The 18246-nt window shown below is 41.4% G+C and overlaps 1 protein-coding gene across 2 annotated transcripts in view; it reads left to right on the top strand.

The window, feature by feature from the left end:
* Positions 1-18246, top strand: part of sclt1 (sodium channel and clathrin linker 1) — a 115493-nt gene that overhangs the window by 39379 nt on the left and 57868 nt on the right. For both annotated transcript variants that reach the window (XM_041190005.1, XM_041190015.1), the window contains exons 10-12: positions 3656-3726; positions 9076-9166; positions 12719-12810. In XM_041190005.1, coding sequence (XP_041045939.1) covers positions 3656-3726; positions 9076-9166; positions 12719-12810 — 254 coding nt within the window. The remainder of the gene's footprint in view (positions 1-3655; positions 3727-9075; positions 9167-12718; positions 12811-18246) is intronic.

Below are 18246 nucleotides of genomic sequence, written 5' to 3'. Positions count from 1 at the left end.
TGTCACTCCCTATTCTGTAAGATCCTCCAACCCTGAGGACTCTGCCTTCCTCCAATTCTGCCCTCTGGTGCATCCACAATTCCTCTCACCATGACTTCAGCTATCTAGGCCCTATATTCTGGAATTCCCTCTGCAAATCTCTCTGCTTCTCCACCTTTCTTTTTAAGATGCCTCTTAAAACTTACCTCTTTGACCAAACTTTTGATCACCTGTCCTCTTTGGCTCAATGTCAGTTTGACAACTGACAAAGAGACGGGAATAGTCAACCTTAACAAGCGTGACCAAATCAACAAAATGCACACCATTCTTAATGACGCATCCAAATTCATATCCATTGGACCTGCCGCTCAACATGATCGGACAGCCTTGCTCCAAAGTAAGCTTAAATAAAATTGCTTGCTGGATTTGTGTAAGAGCAACGAGCTGCTGAATGATATATATGACAGGGGTTGTCTTCACGACCTGCTGCATCCGAATATGTATGGGCTGCCCAAGCCACACAAAATTGATGTCCCTTTACACCCTGTCGCATCTATGACCGTTTCTGCACAGCATGAATTGGCCAAATGGTTGGGCGAGTTGTTACAAGCAATTTTGAACAAAGATACACGGTAAAGGATTCCTTCACATTTGCTAAGATCATACAGGACTTGTATATTGATAGCAATGCTGTATCCATGTGCTCATTTGACATTGCTAGCCTATTCACCAATATTCCACTTAAGGAAGCCATAGATATTTGCACTGCAGCACTATATCATGGTGATCTAGACCTGCCACCATTGTGTGAATCAGTATTCATTGAGCTTACAAACTCGCCAACTCGAGCAGTTGAGTTCAGCTTTAACAACACCATGTATGTCCAAATAGAAGGTGTTGCCATGGGATCCTCTCTAGACCCAGCTCTCGCAAACACCTTTGTTGGGTTCCATGAGAAACATGTCTTCGATGGAATGACACCTAACCCCTTACCACTTGCATATTTCCAATATGTGGATGATACGTTTGCTATATTTAAATCCATAACAGCATGTAATAATTTCCTTGCATGCCTTAATGGACTCCATCCTGCCCTCAAATTCACCTTTGAAATGGGGCAATCAAATGAACTCCCCTTCCTTGACATACTAGTTGAGAAATCTGCCAGAGGATTCTCTATCACGGTCTACCGCAAGCCTACCTTCACTGGTCAATACACGCATTGGAGTTTTTACAGCTCTATACAGTGCTATAAGGTTGGCCTTATCGGCAACCTCATAAATAGGGCCCAAGCCATTTGCTGAAATAGGGTGCATCAAAACACCCTGCAGGATAATGGCTACCCTGATCAGATCATTTTGTGCGATATATCATGCAAACTCATGAACAGACCTAAGGCCATCACTTTCTGCCCTGAAAAGTGCCCAGTCTACCTCAGTTTACCCTGGTAGGGCAAGGTATCTCAAAAGTTGAGCAACAGGTGAAACTAGCTGTTTCACGCTACCACTATGCAATAGCAGCACGAGTAGTATTCGCCACTAACAGGATGCTGCTGTCAAGCCAAAAAGACGTTCTGCCTATCTCGCAAATGAGTAATGTGGTATATGAATTTCAGGGCGAGTGTGATGTTAGGTATGTAGGCCATATGTCCCAAAGACAGGCGGATCGTATCAAACAGCATCTCCCTTCCTCTGTTTGCAACAGGCAAGGCACAGACCATACCCAACAAGCTCATGCTTGCAAAACTCAAAACACAGTGTCCAATATTAGATGTGATTCTGCAGTTGGATGACACTTACTAAATAATCCTCAATGTGCTAAAAAATTATACTGACAACCAATTTAAGATTGTCAGTCGGGCTCACAGTGTGGTGCATTTGTGTGTATTGGAAGCTATGTATATTAATACACAGGGTCCAATACCCACATTACACCTGTTTCAGCTAAACAAAAAAAGTGATAGCCATTCGCTGGTTCATTCCTCAGGGCAATATCTTGACCAATCAGGGTCAAGCTGTTTGGTTTAAAATTTCAAACAATGCTTGGCAGTTAACTGTCAGTCACCATTAGTGGATGTGTTCTCCATAGCAACACCTCTACCATTCAGAATCCATATGCCAACCAATCAGCACTCTCTTCTCATACAGTATAATGTTGTTCCCCTGACATTGGTATTCTGGCGATTGTCCTAATGAGTGGAAGATGAAAACCTTTGACAAAATGTCATTTCTCAGCAATAGTCAATGCTTGTGTTGGATTACACTCCTGTGAAATCCCTTGGGATGTTTTACTACTTTAAAGGTGCTTACAAAAATGCAAGTTGTTGTTGGATACATATTCTTGGCTTGCATTTTATTGCAAAAATTAACATGCAGGTACAGCAAGTAATTAGGAAGCCAAATGGAATATTAGCCTTTATTGCAAGGGGGATGGAATACAAAAGTTGGGAAGTCTTGCTACAACTGTACTGGGCATCACTGAGACCACACCTAGATTAGTGCCAACAGTTTTGGTCTCCTTATTTAAGGAGGAATATACTTGCATTGGGAGCAGTTCAGGGAAGGTTCACTGGGTTGATTCCTAGGATGAAGGGATCGTCTTGTGAGGAGAGGTTGAGCAGATTGGACCTATACTCATTGGAGTTTAGAAGAATGAGAGGTGATCTTATTGAAACATATAAGATTCTGAGGGAGTTTGACAGGGTAGATGCAAGGAGGATGTTTCCCTTGTGGCGGAATCTAAAAACTGGGTGGGCACAAATTCAAAATAAGCAGCGTTCCATTTAAGACAGACGTGAGGAGGAATTTCTTCCTCAAATGGGTTATTAATCTTTATCCCAGAGAACAGTGGAGGCTGGGTCATTGAAAATATTCAAGGTTGAGTTAGACAGATTTTTGATCAAGGGAGTCGAGGGTTGTGAGGGGCAGACAGGAAAGTGGAGTTAAGGCCATAATCAGATTAGCCATGATCTTATTGAATGGTAGAGCAAGTTTGAGGGAGCAAGCAGCCTAATCTTGCTCCTATATCTTATGTTCTTGGCCGACATTCATAGCTGAACCAATATTACCAACCAGTCAAACTAGTCACTGATGTCTTTGCTGTTTGAGAGACCTCACTGTTTACAATTTGCCTGCTGCTTTTGCCTACAAAACAGTAAATGCACATCAAAAGTAATTTGTTACCGGTGAATTGCTTTGGGGCATTCTCAAAATGGAAAGACACTACATAAATGCAAATTCCTTCCTTTTATAGGCTACTGTACTCAGCATTATTTCTTCCTATTTTTATGCCAACAAAAGTAGATATGGACTGAAGTACTCAATATCAATGTTATTGGACATTTGAACTGATTTGTTATGCAGTGACTATATGATGATGCAAAAGCTGTTAAACATTGTACAATATTTTCTTATTAAAAAAATTAAGAACTCTTAAATTTAAAAATAATAGCTTTAGTGCTATTCTGCTTAGTTCTGATGATGATACCTTTGCTACAATTACAAAGACTATATACCTTTTTTTTAATGAAACAGACCTTGTTCTTTAAATAGCATGGAGGTTGTGCCTTTAAATGCTTGGCGGTCGTGTCTTTTCCTAAACCTGTTGTAGGTTATTAATCCATCATGTGAATCTGGAAATACATAACATAGCTTTTGCCTCTTACTGTTTCAAATAGAATAATCAGCAGATTATGAACACAGTTACCGAGCAGAATTCGGAATTGGAGCAGCATCACAAAGAGTTGAGGTGTGTATAATCGAAATGTGTTCCATCACAATCAGAGTCAAGTATACACATTCCCTTACAAGAAAATACAACAGTATTTTAACAGTATTCAAAATATACAGGAGCTAGCCCACAAACAAATCTAATAAAAGGGAAAAAACACAAATAACAGAAATCTGAAATAAAAAAGGAGAAACGTTGGAATTGCATTCAGGATAAAATAGCTTGAAATTTCAGGGATGACCTTTCATTGCAATCATCAACCGCTCTATCTCTTACAGACACTATGGCATGCTGTGCTTTTGCAGTCATTTTTGTTTTTATTTCAAATATAAGCAGGTACGCTAAACTTCTGCTTCTGTAGCTTCTTCCAAGAATTTCTGAAGATCTTTTCTCAAAATTGTGTACAATACATCAGTTTCTACGTGAATTTTGCCTTATTCCACACTGGAGGCATTATTCTGCAACCTGGAAAGTTTTTTTGACAAAATACCACAATGAAGCTGGGATTTGCATTGGTCACTTACCTGTCTGTTGGGGCAATGGTTAAAAGTTTCCACCAACTGTTTCCACTGTTGGGAGGGGGGAGGCGTGGTTTGTAGAGGGGGAAGTACCAATTTACTGCATTGACTGGTAAACTGACCCAATTACATCAGCTCAACTAAGAATGCAGGCTGGAATTTTGTTCTCACAGTGGAGGTTCCGCTAACAGGCCTTCTAAGGTTCCTGGGGCTCCTTTTTAAAGGGCCTATGAAGCTAATTGGTTGACGTAGGGCTGCCATTCCTATTCAGGATGCTTGTTCCTCCCACCACCCCCTCCTGCCACAAGAGCTGTAGGCCAATCAGAGGGCTGGCAACTCGGCAGTCTCAGTAACATTATGGGGAGCGGTGGTCACTGCTGGGACTGCACCTGGAAGAAGCAGATGCCTTGGATAACTGGCACACTCCCAACCAGGTAAGTGAGGCCTGGGGGTGCTGGGGCAAGTCAGGCATGTCCTGATGAGCTGGTGGTTGTGAGGGCTGGTGGCGCCATTACTGCTGGAATAGCTTCTCCATGGACCAAGGAGTGCCTGAATAGGAGGGTCACCCCTGATCCCATTAGGGGGCTATCAGGGTTTATATGGCAGTTTCCCCACGTGGCAAAGGATCCACCTGCCTCATCTAAGTGGCTCAATTGGCCTCTGGGAGGGAGGGCTGCCCGTTTTTTTTTCTTTTTTCTTTTTTACACAGCAAGTTGAGGGTTCAGAAGCAGATAGCTGTGTGTGTGTATATTCTTAATCGTTAAGAAGTGACAAAACACTTCAAATGGCGATGAGGATGGGATCATCATTATTAGGGGCTTTAGAGGCTTTTGATCCAGCTCCTATGGACTTTGTTGTTTATGTCAAGCAACTGGAACAGCTTTTCATTGTGAATGAGATTGAAGAGGAAAAGCAGGCCTCAGTGTTTCTTAAAGTCATCAGTATGAAAAATTTCACTTTATTAAGAACTCTCATTGCTTCTGACAAGCCAACAGATAAAAGCTTTAAAGAGCTTGTGGACATTTTGAAAAAAACACTTCGATCCCAGACCAGCAGTTATTGCAGAGAGATTCAAGTTTCACCGAAGAGAAAAGCATGAGAGTGAGTCAGTTTCCCAGTTCCTGACAGAGTTGAGAAAATTAGTGGACCATTGTGACTTTAAAGGTTATTTGGAAGAAGTGTTGTGTGATCGCTTGGTTCGTGAACTAAGAAATGAAAGAATTCAGCATAGATTGTTAGCGGAGCAAGAGTTGACACTGAAGAAAGCGTTCGAGATTGTGCAAAGCATAGAAATGGCAGAGGAACAAGCTGGAGATTTGAAAGCGCATTCTAACAATGCCAAAGTTAAAATAATAAAGTCCAAACATGTTATCGCTGCAATGGAATAGGGCATAATGCAGAAGCCTATAAATGAAAAACCGCTGATTTTCGCTACTGTGGAAAAAAAGGACACATGCAGCGTTCATGTAGATCAAAGGCTGATCACAGTAAAGCAATACCGCCAAAAAGGGCATCACGAGGAGCACACAGACAAGCCACGCTTGGAAATAAACAGGCAGTTTAAGAAGATGCATTACTTGGAAACAAAATACAAAAGTAATGCGAGTCCAGACGAGGCAGAAAGTGAAACTAACAGCGACAATGCAGATGAGCAATTGTATTGCATTCAGTCTGATCTGAAACTAGATGAAGGACTAAAAGTCGGCATTGCCTTAAATGTTAAACTGGTTGAAATGGCGGTTGACACTGGAGCAGCTATTTCTATTGCTTCAGAGAAGACATGGGAGAAAATTTTCAAGAAATGCCCATTGGAGAAAATCCTCCTCCAGCTTAGCACCTACGCTGGTGAGCCTGTGAATATACTTGGAAAAATGTCTGTTCAAGCTAAATATGGAGATCAAATAGCAAGGTTGCCACTTGTCATTGTGAAAGGGGATCGTCCATCACTTATAGCAGAAACTGGCTAAAAGAAATTTGGTTGGTCTGGAATAAAATAAATAAAGTGCATTACAGCCCCATGTTGCAGTCCTTGTTAGACGAGCATACTGATGTCTTTAAAGAAGGTCTTGGAGTTATTAAAAACTTGCTGTGAAGGCCGAAACCTGACCAAGGTTCTTCAAACCACATTCAGTTCCCTACTCAATGTGACAGAAAATTGAATAGGAACTAGAACAACTTGAAAACTTTCAGGTAATTGAGAAAGTTGCAGAGTGGGCAGCTCCCATTGTCCCATCAGTGAAGGATAACGGGATATCAGAATGTGTGGTGACTATAAAATCACCATTAATCCTTTCCTGGAAGTGCATCAGTACTTGCTACCAAAAATTGAGGACCTGTTTGCTGCTCTGAATGGAGGTGAATTATTCACAAAGGTTGACCACTCACGGGCATTTTTGCAAATGCAGCTGAGTGAAGATATAATACCAAATAGCTTTAAATATTCTTTATAGGCTTAAAATCAAGAGTAAAGCAGAAATACAAAATTGCAAAAATTAGTGGCTGCCGGCCTCAGGCCTACATAGGAAATGGTGGAAGGAGTGACAAAACTCCATGATGGAATGTCAGGTTGAAGAATTTCTCAAGCCATATTGTTGTAACAAAAGGGAGATACTCCTCATTCAAGTTCCAATATTCAATAGAGGGCTTTAGCTAGGCTACTGGTGAAGGGCATCTCCTCTTGACTTCAAGTGAGAAAACTCTCCCAAATGGGTTAACTGCATTTCATTCTCAAACTATCTAGATATAAATTATAACTTCCTTGAATATAGAACTTATGTCAAGTGTATCTCAAAGAATCGTGGAACAACGTCCTTATTTTACTGTATTTCGGTCAAAAGCCTTCCTACTTAAGCCAGTTGTTGATGACTGAGATACATTACTGATCTCTGAAATAGTGGTTTCTGAGAGTTATGTCTGGTCCTGTCCAGCCTTTCTACCATCATGAAGTGCATGGTGATACTTTTTTTACACAGTCTGTTTGAAACCAGGTTCACTGATCTCCATACCTACCATTATCTCTGGCTCCTTCCATTTTCTGATCCTTCATTGGTCTTGCTGCAAGCAATGAAAGATTCATCTCTTGCAGCTTTGGTTGTTCTTCAGCTAATAACCAACTTGTGAAGATGCAGGTAACACTGCCTGTGTTCTGGATGCCTGGTAACATAGTGAGCATCTTCTATGATGCAGTTGTGTTCAGAACACAGAAACAGATTATTTGGCTCAACTGGTCATGTCAGTGTTCGTGATCCACTTCAGCCTTTTTCCATCTCTCATTAATTGACCTCTCTGCCTAACCCTCAATTCCTCCTCCCCACCCACCCCACCATGTGTTTATCTTCTCCTAAAATGCATCTATATTATTCGCCTCATTTACCTCTTCTGGCAGCAAGTTGCAGGTTCTAATCACTCTCATATAAAAAATTTTCCTGATTGGATTTATTAGTGACAATCTTATTTTTATGACCCCTGTAAGATAGTCTTACCCACAATTGGAAACATCTGTATGGTCCATGTTTTGTGGAATAAAGTTAATTAGTGTTTGTTTACTGTGTAGGCTGAGCATGAAAATTTGAATAATAGCATACCTGTTATACAACAGATTTATTGATAATGCCGATCAACATTGATTCTAGCCTATACTTGGTAAGGTATGTGGAAAACAATAAGATAACAAAAGTACCTATTGCATCATACATCAGCCTTTGTCACTGCTTGTGATTTTGAGGCTAAATCACAATCTAATTGAATGGTGGAACAGACTCAATGAGCTGAATGGCCTCCATCTGTTCCTACGTCCTCACATGTTCTTAACGAAAGAAATGTGAACAGAAGTATTACAGTTGATGCGATCTATAATATGTTTTTAAAAATGTAAGTGAAAGCGTGGCAAAACAGAATTTCCACAATCTGTAAATGAAATTTGTGCCTGTTACAACCCAAACTCCATATAATTTCTAGAAAAATCCTGTTTGATAATTTGATGTAACTCTTTCGAGTATAAACACATTTCCATCTGTTCCTATTCAGATGAAGTTACATTGTTTCATAGTTTGCCATTGTGAGATTTGAACTCTTAATCTTGGGGTTACAAGCCCAGTACCATAACCACTTGGCTATTTAGGCCAAGCAAAGCAATACCATAGATAACTTGTTCAGTTAATAAGATACACCTGTTATTTACATGGATCCTGTCATTAGCAATTTAAATCAGTGAAGCAAGCTGATCTGGGTTCAGAAGTTACCACCTGTTTCTTTAATTGAAAATGAAACAAGACAAAATTCAAAATCTGTAATAAAACTGGAAGAGGTTGCAACCCGTTCTGCTCACCCCCTTACAGCTTTATTGGTCTTAGTAAAGTAGTTGACAATAAAAAAGTGAAATTTTACAAAGAATGTACTTGGAATTATAAAGCATTTTTGTCGTGTTCTTAGCATGACTCAAAGGACTTTACAAGAAACTTTTGAAACACAGTTTCTACTTAGGCAAATGTGGCACCTAATACATGTAGTGAAGTCCCTCAACAGCAAATGAGATTAATAACAAGGCAATCTTTTTTTTTCAATGTATTTTGGTTGAGGGAAGAACATTGGCCAAGCTTCTGTCCTTCTGACAGAGATCAACATCCACTTGAACAGGATCTTGGTTTAACATCTTATCCAAAGCCTCAGCACATCAACAACGCAACATTCCCTCAGTACTTAAACTGAAGTGTCAGTTTAGATTATGTACTCAAGTTCTAAAGAGGGGCTTGAACCCATGGCCTTTTGACTTAAAGGATGGTGCGGTCAATTGAACCAAACATTATTGCATGTAACAGTTGCAGAATTTGTTCAAACTTTTGTTTTATAGGAAAACAAAACTGGACTTGCGAACAGCAACTTTGAAAATGGAGGAAATGAACAAAATGATGCAAAGGATGCAAGAAGACATGCAGAGAAATGTACGTAAATGTTAACTTGAGGTAAAAAATCGTAGAAGCTTCATGTATCTGCATGTTATCTTGAATAAGGATATTCATGCAGGAGAGAAGATCCTATGCTGCAGTTTGGATTTCTTATTTTAAACAAAGGCTGTTCCTCTGGATGCAACGTTCATTCTGTAAAGTTTTCAAAGTGACAACTATAATCCAGATATTTTTATTGTGTAGGTTAATGCATTGCACCTGATTGATATTTGTGCAGTGTGATTTTCTTTTCAATTAGAATTGAGTGAAACATAAACATTTCTGATTTGCTGGCGTTAAGATATTTGTATTTTATCAAGCTGCCTGCTACAGGGGAATAGGACCATTGCAATGATGTTATCAAAGAATAAAAATATCACCAATATTGTTGCGATCCCTATAGAGACCAATAGCTTTTAAAAATATATTTGGATTCCAATGACCAGCTGAAAACATCACACTACAAGATTTGAAGTTGTAATAAGAAAACTAACAGCAACTCTGAACAGCCGCCAAATCCACAAACAGCTGTCCTGGTAGACCCATCGTTTCAGCCTGTTCCTGCCCCACTGGACTTAGTTCTTCCTATCTGGACTCTAATTTTCCCCTTTGTCCAATTTCTTCCCACTACATCTGTGATTCTTTTTGGTGCCCTATGTGATTTCAACAATTTCCGGATTCCTGGGCCCAAACCACCACCTCTTCACCATGGACAACCAATCTCTTTACACCTCCATCCACCACCAGGGTAGTCTGAAGACTCTCTCCTTCTTGTTGAACAGAGGCCCAACAAGTCCCCATCTGCCACCACCTTCTTCTATCAGGCTTAACTCGTTCTCTCATTGAGCAATTTTTCATTTAACTTGTCTCACTTCTCCCAAATAAAAGGAGTTGCAATGGGTACCTGCATGGCTCCCAGCCCTCTTTTTTAGTGAGGTATGTGGAACATTCCTTGTTCTAGTTTACTCAGGCACCCTTCCCCAACTCTTTTTTTTTTTCCCAGTGCATTGATGACTGTATCGATGCCATTTCCAGCTCTCGCTGGCACTGGATAACTTCATCAGCTTTGCTTCCAATTTCCACCTTTCTCTCACCTTCACATGGTTCATCTCCGACACTTCACTTGCTTGACTTCTCTGTCTCCATTTCTGGGGATAGACTGTGTACTAATATAAGCGCACCAATTCCCACTACACTTTCTCATACCCTGCCTCCTATAAGGACTCCATTCCATTCTCCCAGTTTCTCCATTTCCATTACATCTTCCACAACAGCACTTCTGATATGTCTTTCTTTTCCGTCAACCAAGGATTTCTTCTCCCCCCACCCTGCCACTGGGAACCAAAACCGTGTCTGATCCATTTCCCACATTCTCTCATCCTTCCCCTCCCTTCCAGAACTGTGATTGGGTCCCCATTGTCCTCCTTTTCCACCTGACCAGCCTCCACATTCAAAGGATCATCCTCCACCATCTCCAGCTTGATGCCATCACCAAACACTTTTTCCACTCCCCTCCCCTATCAGCATTCCAAAGGGACCGCTGCCTCCACAACACCCTGGTCCACTCCTCAATCACCCCAGCACTTCATTCCCCTTCCCACAGAACATTTCCATGAAATCGCAGAATAACACCTGCCCCTTTACCTCCTTCCTCCTCCCTGTCCAAATCCCCAGCTGCTCCTTCCAGCTGAAGCAGCAATTTATTTACACTTCTTTCAATTTAGTATACTGTATTTGTTGCCCACAACGTGGTCTGCTCTGCAATGGGGAGACCCAGACACAGATTGGGTGACCACTCTCCGAAACACCCTTGCTCAGTCCGTCAGTATGACCTGAGCTTCCAATTGCTTGCCACTTTAATTCACCATCTTACTCTCATGCTCACGTTTCTGTACTTGGCCTGCTGCAGTGTTCCAGTGAAACCTAATGCAAGCTCTAGGAATAGTATCTCATCTTCTGATTAGGCACTTTACACCCTCTGGACTCAACCTTGAGTTCGTTAACTTTAGACCATGAACCCTGTCCCCCATTTTGATTCTGATTTTTTTTTTTAACCATGCGCCAGTTAGAATCTTGTTTTGCCTGAGTGGAGGTCCCAGGGGTGTCCAACTGCTGCTCCTTGTTCCTCCTCCCTCTGTGCCCGCGTGCCCGAAGGACCCTGCCTGACTCCTTGAGGGGAAGGGACACCCCCTCGATCGGCAAATGACAAAATTGTTCTATAAAGGCAAAAGGAGTGGTAATAGTTGTAATAAAAAGACAAAGCATTTATCCAGAGTGGGTGTAAATGCCAGAATAATGAATAGCTCTGTCCAAAAGGAAATCTTGAAAAGAAGGGGTAAAATGAAAACTAATTTACTATGAGTTGGATTTACTTCATCTAAGAACTAAAAAGCACCCAGACACCTGGCCCATTTCTAACCTCCACTTGGCAATATGAATAAGACTAAACTGCACTGTCACCTGCATTCAGAAATATGTTGGCCAGAAATATGTTGCTTAGATTTTCACATATACTGTTGACCAAGCTCAGTTTTTCATTCATTACGTTTTGAACAAATCTGAAATCTATAATCCCCTCAGACAACAGATTTAAGTCAGAGCAAGTGCTGTGGGTATGTTAGAGTGTATACCATTAATATCTGTTTTATTGATATGCCGAAGGTACAACTATTAAACTGGTACTAAGTGAGGATCCAAGGGATTGGTTGCCTTTTGTTTTAAACTGGATTTGAATGGACGTAGTTCAATATAGTGATAATTAACACAACAGCTGTAAAATTATACTAGTGCTACGTCACTGATGTCTGTTAATGGTTAAGCTGTTTAGATTTTAGACCTGGGTTACTTATACCACATAAGTAGTGGGAAAAGTTGAGTTGGTTTGTGCCAATTCCAACCGTGGTTTGTAATTATAAAATGCACACATTGAGAGTTGCACACTACCACAAAAAGGTATACTTTGTGAGATGTTGATTTGCACTACAGTAGATATTGCATTCCAAATATCCATTGAGCAACTGCATTTACTTTTCATTTGTTCATCCCTTCCACTTGTTTCCTTACTGCAACCGTCTGTTATTTCCAATCAAGAGCTGTACATACATCTAGTGTGCAAGTAGATAAATGCAACTTGTGTTCACAATTTTAAATAAAAAAGCACTGTATGTGCTTATTAGTGTTTATTTGATGGCGTGCTCGCCAGTATGAATGGATCAGCTCCACTATTCTGCCTATGCAGGTTTAATTGCGGAACTTGAATTTTAGCTTTGTATCTCAGCATAAACATAAATGCAATTGAAACTTCCTGCTGACTCCCAAAAACCACATTTCAGTTCATGCTCTATCAACCAGTGTAGACCTGCATGACTGTGAGTTCAGATAAGAAGTTTCAGGTATTGGTGGCAATGGGAGGAAACAGCTATTTGCTTTGTTTCCTGTATTATATGTTGTGGTTATAATTAGTAACTACACATTAATATAGAGACTTACACTCATGTTAAAAATAATTGCGCTTATCTCGAAACTGTGTGGTTTTCTCATTATCTATAGGTGGAGGATGCTGCAGCCGCCGTAGGGAGAGAGGAAGCCTCAGACAAACGATTGCAACAGTTACAATCCGCTATAGCTCAGTTCGAAGCCAGGTATTACACAATCTTGCACTAAAGTGTTCTTAAACATTCAGTTTCTGTCCCTAAGCTTGCAAGCCCATTTTTCGTCTAGAGGCTTTATTAAAAGGTATTCAGAATTAAATGCATTTTATTTTTATAGCCAGCATTAGGGTCCACTCTCAACAAGCATCTGTTTCCCCAAATGTAAATGGAGATGGACAGGCACCCTTCTTATATCGTTGCTGAATATAATGAGCTAAGGGTGGCACACAAATTAGCATGGAGTTACTATCCTTCTCCCTGCCATCCCAGAAGTATCTGCTTCAGTCAGCAAGTTGAGAGTTCAGCATATGGAGAATGATAGGCCTAATCCACAGTAGCGTTCTGCCTTACTTCACCAAAATACAGCCACCAGTTCTCAGCTTTTCAGATCTTGCTATTTTCAGGTATGCTAATTATTTCAAGCATAGATAAGTAACTCTAGAATGGTGTTTTAAAAGCCTGCACTTGGTCAGGTTACCTATAGCTAAGACCAAACTGAAATATTATACAGTACAGTACCTTAACCTTGGTGATAATAAAGAGGGCCAGACAGAAACAAGGTGAATTAAATGTTTCTTTAATATTGTACAAATTTGCAAACAATCAAGGGTGTTTGAGAGTGGGAATTCTTTGGCACACATTATTGAACACTTGGACTATTTTACATTAATCTCCGTATAAGATTCTCCACAGATCATTTGATGCAGTTGGGCAGGTCAATTACTCCATGTCACTCAAGCCTATGTATCAGCTTCCAATGATTAGTTACAGCATGTGATCAGCTAACAATTTGCCATCTAGCCCCTTTAGAAGGGACTGAGCATTTTTGAAAACCATAGTAATTATGTATCAAACAGTAACTTTAAAATAAAGTAACTCAATAGCATTAAAATAATTAGAGTTGATGTAATATGTTGATATCTATACCTTAGAGAACCAGTTTTAAAATTAGATGTTTTGCAACACCCAAAGATTAACAAGATCCTTTGGAGTGTCATTGTAAGTTATATAGAGGAGTGTCCTACCTTTTTGTCTTCTGGGCTGTTTAGGTACATACGTTGGTACCTCAGAGGCATCGTACAAAGCTTATATTCATGTTTGAAATTGCCTCAAACTTTTGATGCTCAGTGTTCTGATTTAGGATTTATCCACCAATGAAGCTTGCAACTGTATTGAGAACTCTGCTTTCCCGACCTAAAGGCCCGACCTAAAAATTCAAATAGAGCAAGGCAGCCAGTAAGAAGTATACGGTGCAATTAGAAATCGAGTTGCCTGGGTTCATAGAACAGATTGGAGAGAGTGCAGAGGAGGTTTACAAGAATGTTGCCAGGGTTAGAAAATTGTAGCTACGAGGAGAGATTGGATAGGTTGGGGTTATTTTCCTTGGAACAAAGAAGGCTGAGAGGTATTTTGATTGAGGTGTACAAAATTATGAGGGGAATAGATAGAATGGACATGATAAAATTGTTTCCCTTGATGGAGAATTCTAGAACCAGGTGATATAGATTCAAGATAAGTGGCAGAAGGTGTAGGGGATACATGAGGAAGAACTAAAGTGCTGTAGGCTACAGGGCTATGGGCCAGGTGCAGGAAGGTGGGATTAGATAGGGCACCTGGGTGTCCTCGGGCTGGAATGGACAAGATGGGCCAAATGGCCTCCTTCTGTGCTGTATCTTTTCTATGGATCGATGGTTCTATTGCTCGGAGTCAAATAGTTCAGTTACCTCTGACCTAGGGATAAATACAAATATGTATCAAAAAACAGAGGGCCATAACTTCATTGGAGTGGCAAACAATGTTGGCTTACCACTGTGTGCCCAATTATTTACACAAATATCTTCCGTGCCTGCCTCACGCGACCTTCCGACTCAGGCTGGGCGAGATCCAGGCAACGCAGCTGTCCTTGAGGCCCAGCCTGGCAGCCCAGCAGAGTAGGCTTGAAGAAGGCCACGCACCTTTTTTTACGGCACTAGCTGCACAAATGTGGTAGGATAAAGGTCCCATTGAAACTAACATGTCAGGGAGAAGGTAAGTGCCTGAAGTAAGCGGATAGGGGGGTGGGGGGGGGGGGGGGGGGGGGGGCCATGGGTAGCATACTGTGGTGGTTGGGCCGGGGAGTGGAGGAGATTGGGCCTTCCTGGTTGCAGGGAATCGAGTTGGGTCAGGTCAGGGGGAATCCAATAGGGAGTCAGTGGGGGATGGGGGGCTAGTCAGGGGATGGGAGCAGACCCCTGAGGGGTCGGGGGGGGTGCGGTCTGTGTCTTTACAATAGTTACCCAGAAATTAGAAGAGGTTTTAATTCTTCTAACTTTTCCTGAGTATTTATGTAACACAGCCAGAGCCATCCGAAGATTGCAATTTAAATCACATTTTCAGATGGTTCCCAGGGCAGGGCAATTGCCCAGAGGAAGTTTGCACTTTTGGGCAATTGCCATGCAAATCCTGATCTTGAGGTTCTGAGTGGGGTTCCTAACACATCTTTGGGCTACCCCCCAAATCCGATGCTGGGGAGCTGGGAAGTTGCGGCCTAGCATATTACAGATGCTGGAAATGTGAAATAAAAACTGAAAATGCTGGAAATACTCAGGTCAGATCTGTGAAGAGAGAAACAGTTTTGGGGCAATTAAACTTTGAGGCTCCCTTTCCATGTTACAAAAATTTCACAGACCTATTGTAATTCATGAAAAGTACTTTTCCTTTATAAAATGTAATTATACATTAGCAATATATTTTGATGAAATGAGCCCTAACTTCCTACCCCGAGCATATTTTTGATCTTTCAATCTGCAGTTGCGTGTAAAGATTTCCTTGCACACCTTAATACGCTCCATCCCACACTCCAATTCACTTTTGAAATGGAACAGTCCCTTTCCTCAACAGGCTAGTTGAGAAACTTACTCATGGGTTCTCCACTACTATCTACCGCAAGCCTCCCTTTGCAGTCAATATACACATTGGGATTCATATAGCTCCAAGTGCTATAAGATTCGCCTTATCAACAATCTTGTAACTAGGGCCCTAGCCATTTGCTCACCTTGCAAGCTGGATGTAGAAATAGAGCACATCAAAGCTATCCTGCAGAACAATGCCCACCTTAATCAGATATTGTTCGCTGTGTATTTTGCAAATTCACAAATAGGCCAAAGTCCACCACCTTTGGACCTGAAAAGTGCCCAGAGGCAAAGTATCTCAAAAATTTTAACAATGGAGAGGGTGGAAGACAAAACCCAGGTGATAAGGTACGCTGATGCAATGCCACATTCATCATTCACCCTCCAAGCCACTCTCCATCCTAACTTGGAAATATATTTCTGTTCCTTCACTGTCGCTGGGTCAAAATCCTGGAATTCCCTCACTAAGAGCCCTGTGAGTATACCTACGCCATGTGGACTGCAGCGGTTCAAGAAGGCAGCTCACCACCACCTTCTCAAGGGCAATTAGGGGTGGGCAATAAATACTGGCTGAGCCAGCGATGCCCACATCCCGTGAATGAATAAAAAAGAAATCTGACAGTGGCAACCCCTTAGTAAGTGCATCCACGCCTGTCTACCCACCAGAATTGGTGACCCTGGGTGCAAACAGCCAAACAGGTACAGAACCAGAGACAGAACTGAACCAGATGATGTCGATTTCTTCCACTTTGGAGAATACTGACCTCCCTGCCACATCAGGGTTACTGGAATTGGAAGGACAGCAAGATGTTGACCAAGTGCCATCCCCACAGCTTCCTGTCTTGCCCACTCAATTACCTTTGGAGGTGGCAATCCATAATTCCCCAAAATGTCACAAACCAGAGGATATAAAGAGTCATTGCTCCAGAGGTAATGAATAGCGGACAAAACCATTAAAACTACGCAGGTCAACTCAATAAACAAGGATAGGGAACATGGTCGACGTAAAGAAAGGGATAAACCCACAAAATCTGACCATGAGAGAGAAACAATGGATCAAGAGAGGTTTAACAGCAAGGAGAGAAGATGATGATCAAAGTCTAGATCCCGTTAACAGAATCTTCTGTTTCACCCAAACGTGTAACAGATGTTGAAAGTCAAACCAACAATGCACCAGCTACTGCAACTTTTACCAAAGACTAACCAAGTCAAAATAAAGAGGTCAAAGGGAAGACCATCGATCTTCTAAACCTCAAGGACGTGATCAGGGAGCGATTATGAGGTTAGAGACTTTGCGTGGGGTGGGGGTGGGCGGTGGAGCTAGTTTGCGAATATAAATGTGAAAAATATTTGGACAAAGACTCTGGGTGGGGTGGGTGGGGTGGGGATGGAGATATAGTATTAGCGTGTTCAGGGCTGAAAGAGTTAATGTCTGGGACTGGAGAAACAGTACCACCCCCCATGATGATGTAAGAAAGGGTCACATGATTCCCAGTCTAGTTGAAGAAAGCTCATGGTTTAGACTGAAAAATACCTGTAGTCTTGTACATCTGTAAATAGTTCAGTTCTTACACTAAACCAGTTATTGTTCAGATGTCCATGTCCCTGAACCCATTCCGTAGCCAATCACAAGCAGTATACAACAGTGGCAAGGTCAATTGAGGCATTTGAGAAGGAATTGGATTATTATCTGAAAAGGAAAGCTGTGCAGGGTTATGGGGGGTTAAAAGGGGAATGGTACTAGGTGAATTGCTTATTCAGAGAGTCTGCTTAGACACAACAGGCCAAATGGCCTACTTCTGTGCTGTAACTGGTTAAGCAAGCATTTTATGCTGCTACTATGCATTGGCTACATGAATATATTTTCCACTAACAGGCCATTAATCCAAAAAAATGTTCAACCTACCACACAATTGAGCAATGCTGTGAATGCATTTCGGTGCCAGTGCAGTGCCAGATATGTAGGCTCAACGATTAAAATAAACAGCATGTTCCTTCAGTTGTTGTAATAGGCAAAGCACAGACTGTACTCAACCAACCCGTGCTTGCTCACTGTTAGATGGGATTCCATGTTTGGGCAGCACTTGCTGAACAATCTTTAGTGCGCTAATAGCTACACTAACAAACAGTTTTAAGATAATCAGTCGAACTCGTAATATGCTCGTTTATGCTCCCTAGAAGCAACTTACGTTCTTATGCAGAGACCCATTCTCTGCAAACAAAAAGAATATGTTCAAGACTTGGGCCTATGTTGAATTACAGGGGAGCTTGGGGAGCCTATAGTTCCCCATTGCATTCTCCATGGCAATGCCTCAGCCAATCGGAGTCGACTTGCCAACCAATCAGCATCCATTTTTCCTGTAGTATAAATTGTTGTGTAAGAACTAAAACTACTGGAAAAGCTCACAGGTCAGGCACCATCTGTGGAGAGAAACAGAGTTAATGTTTCAGGTCGATATCCTTTCATTGTTAATTCTGTTTCTCTCCACAGCTGTGGCCTGACCTGTGAGCTTTTCCAGCATTTTTTTGTTCTTAT

The sequence above is a fragment of the Carcharodon carcharias genome, chromosome 1 (genome assembly GCF_017639515.1).
Source record: "Carcharodon carcharias isolate sCarCar2 chromosome 1, sCarCar2.pri, whole genome shotgun sequence".
In the NCBI taxonomy this organism is placed as follows: domain Eukaryota; kingdom Metazoa; phylum Chordata; class Chondrichthyes; order Lamniformes; family Lamnidae; genus Carcharodon; species Carcharodon carcharias.
Note: the sequence above shows the minus strand (reverse complement) of the source record. Positions and strands in the feature narration are given on the sequence as shown.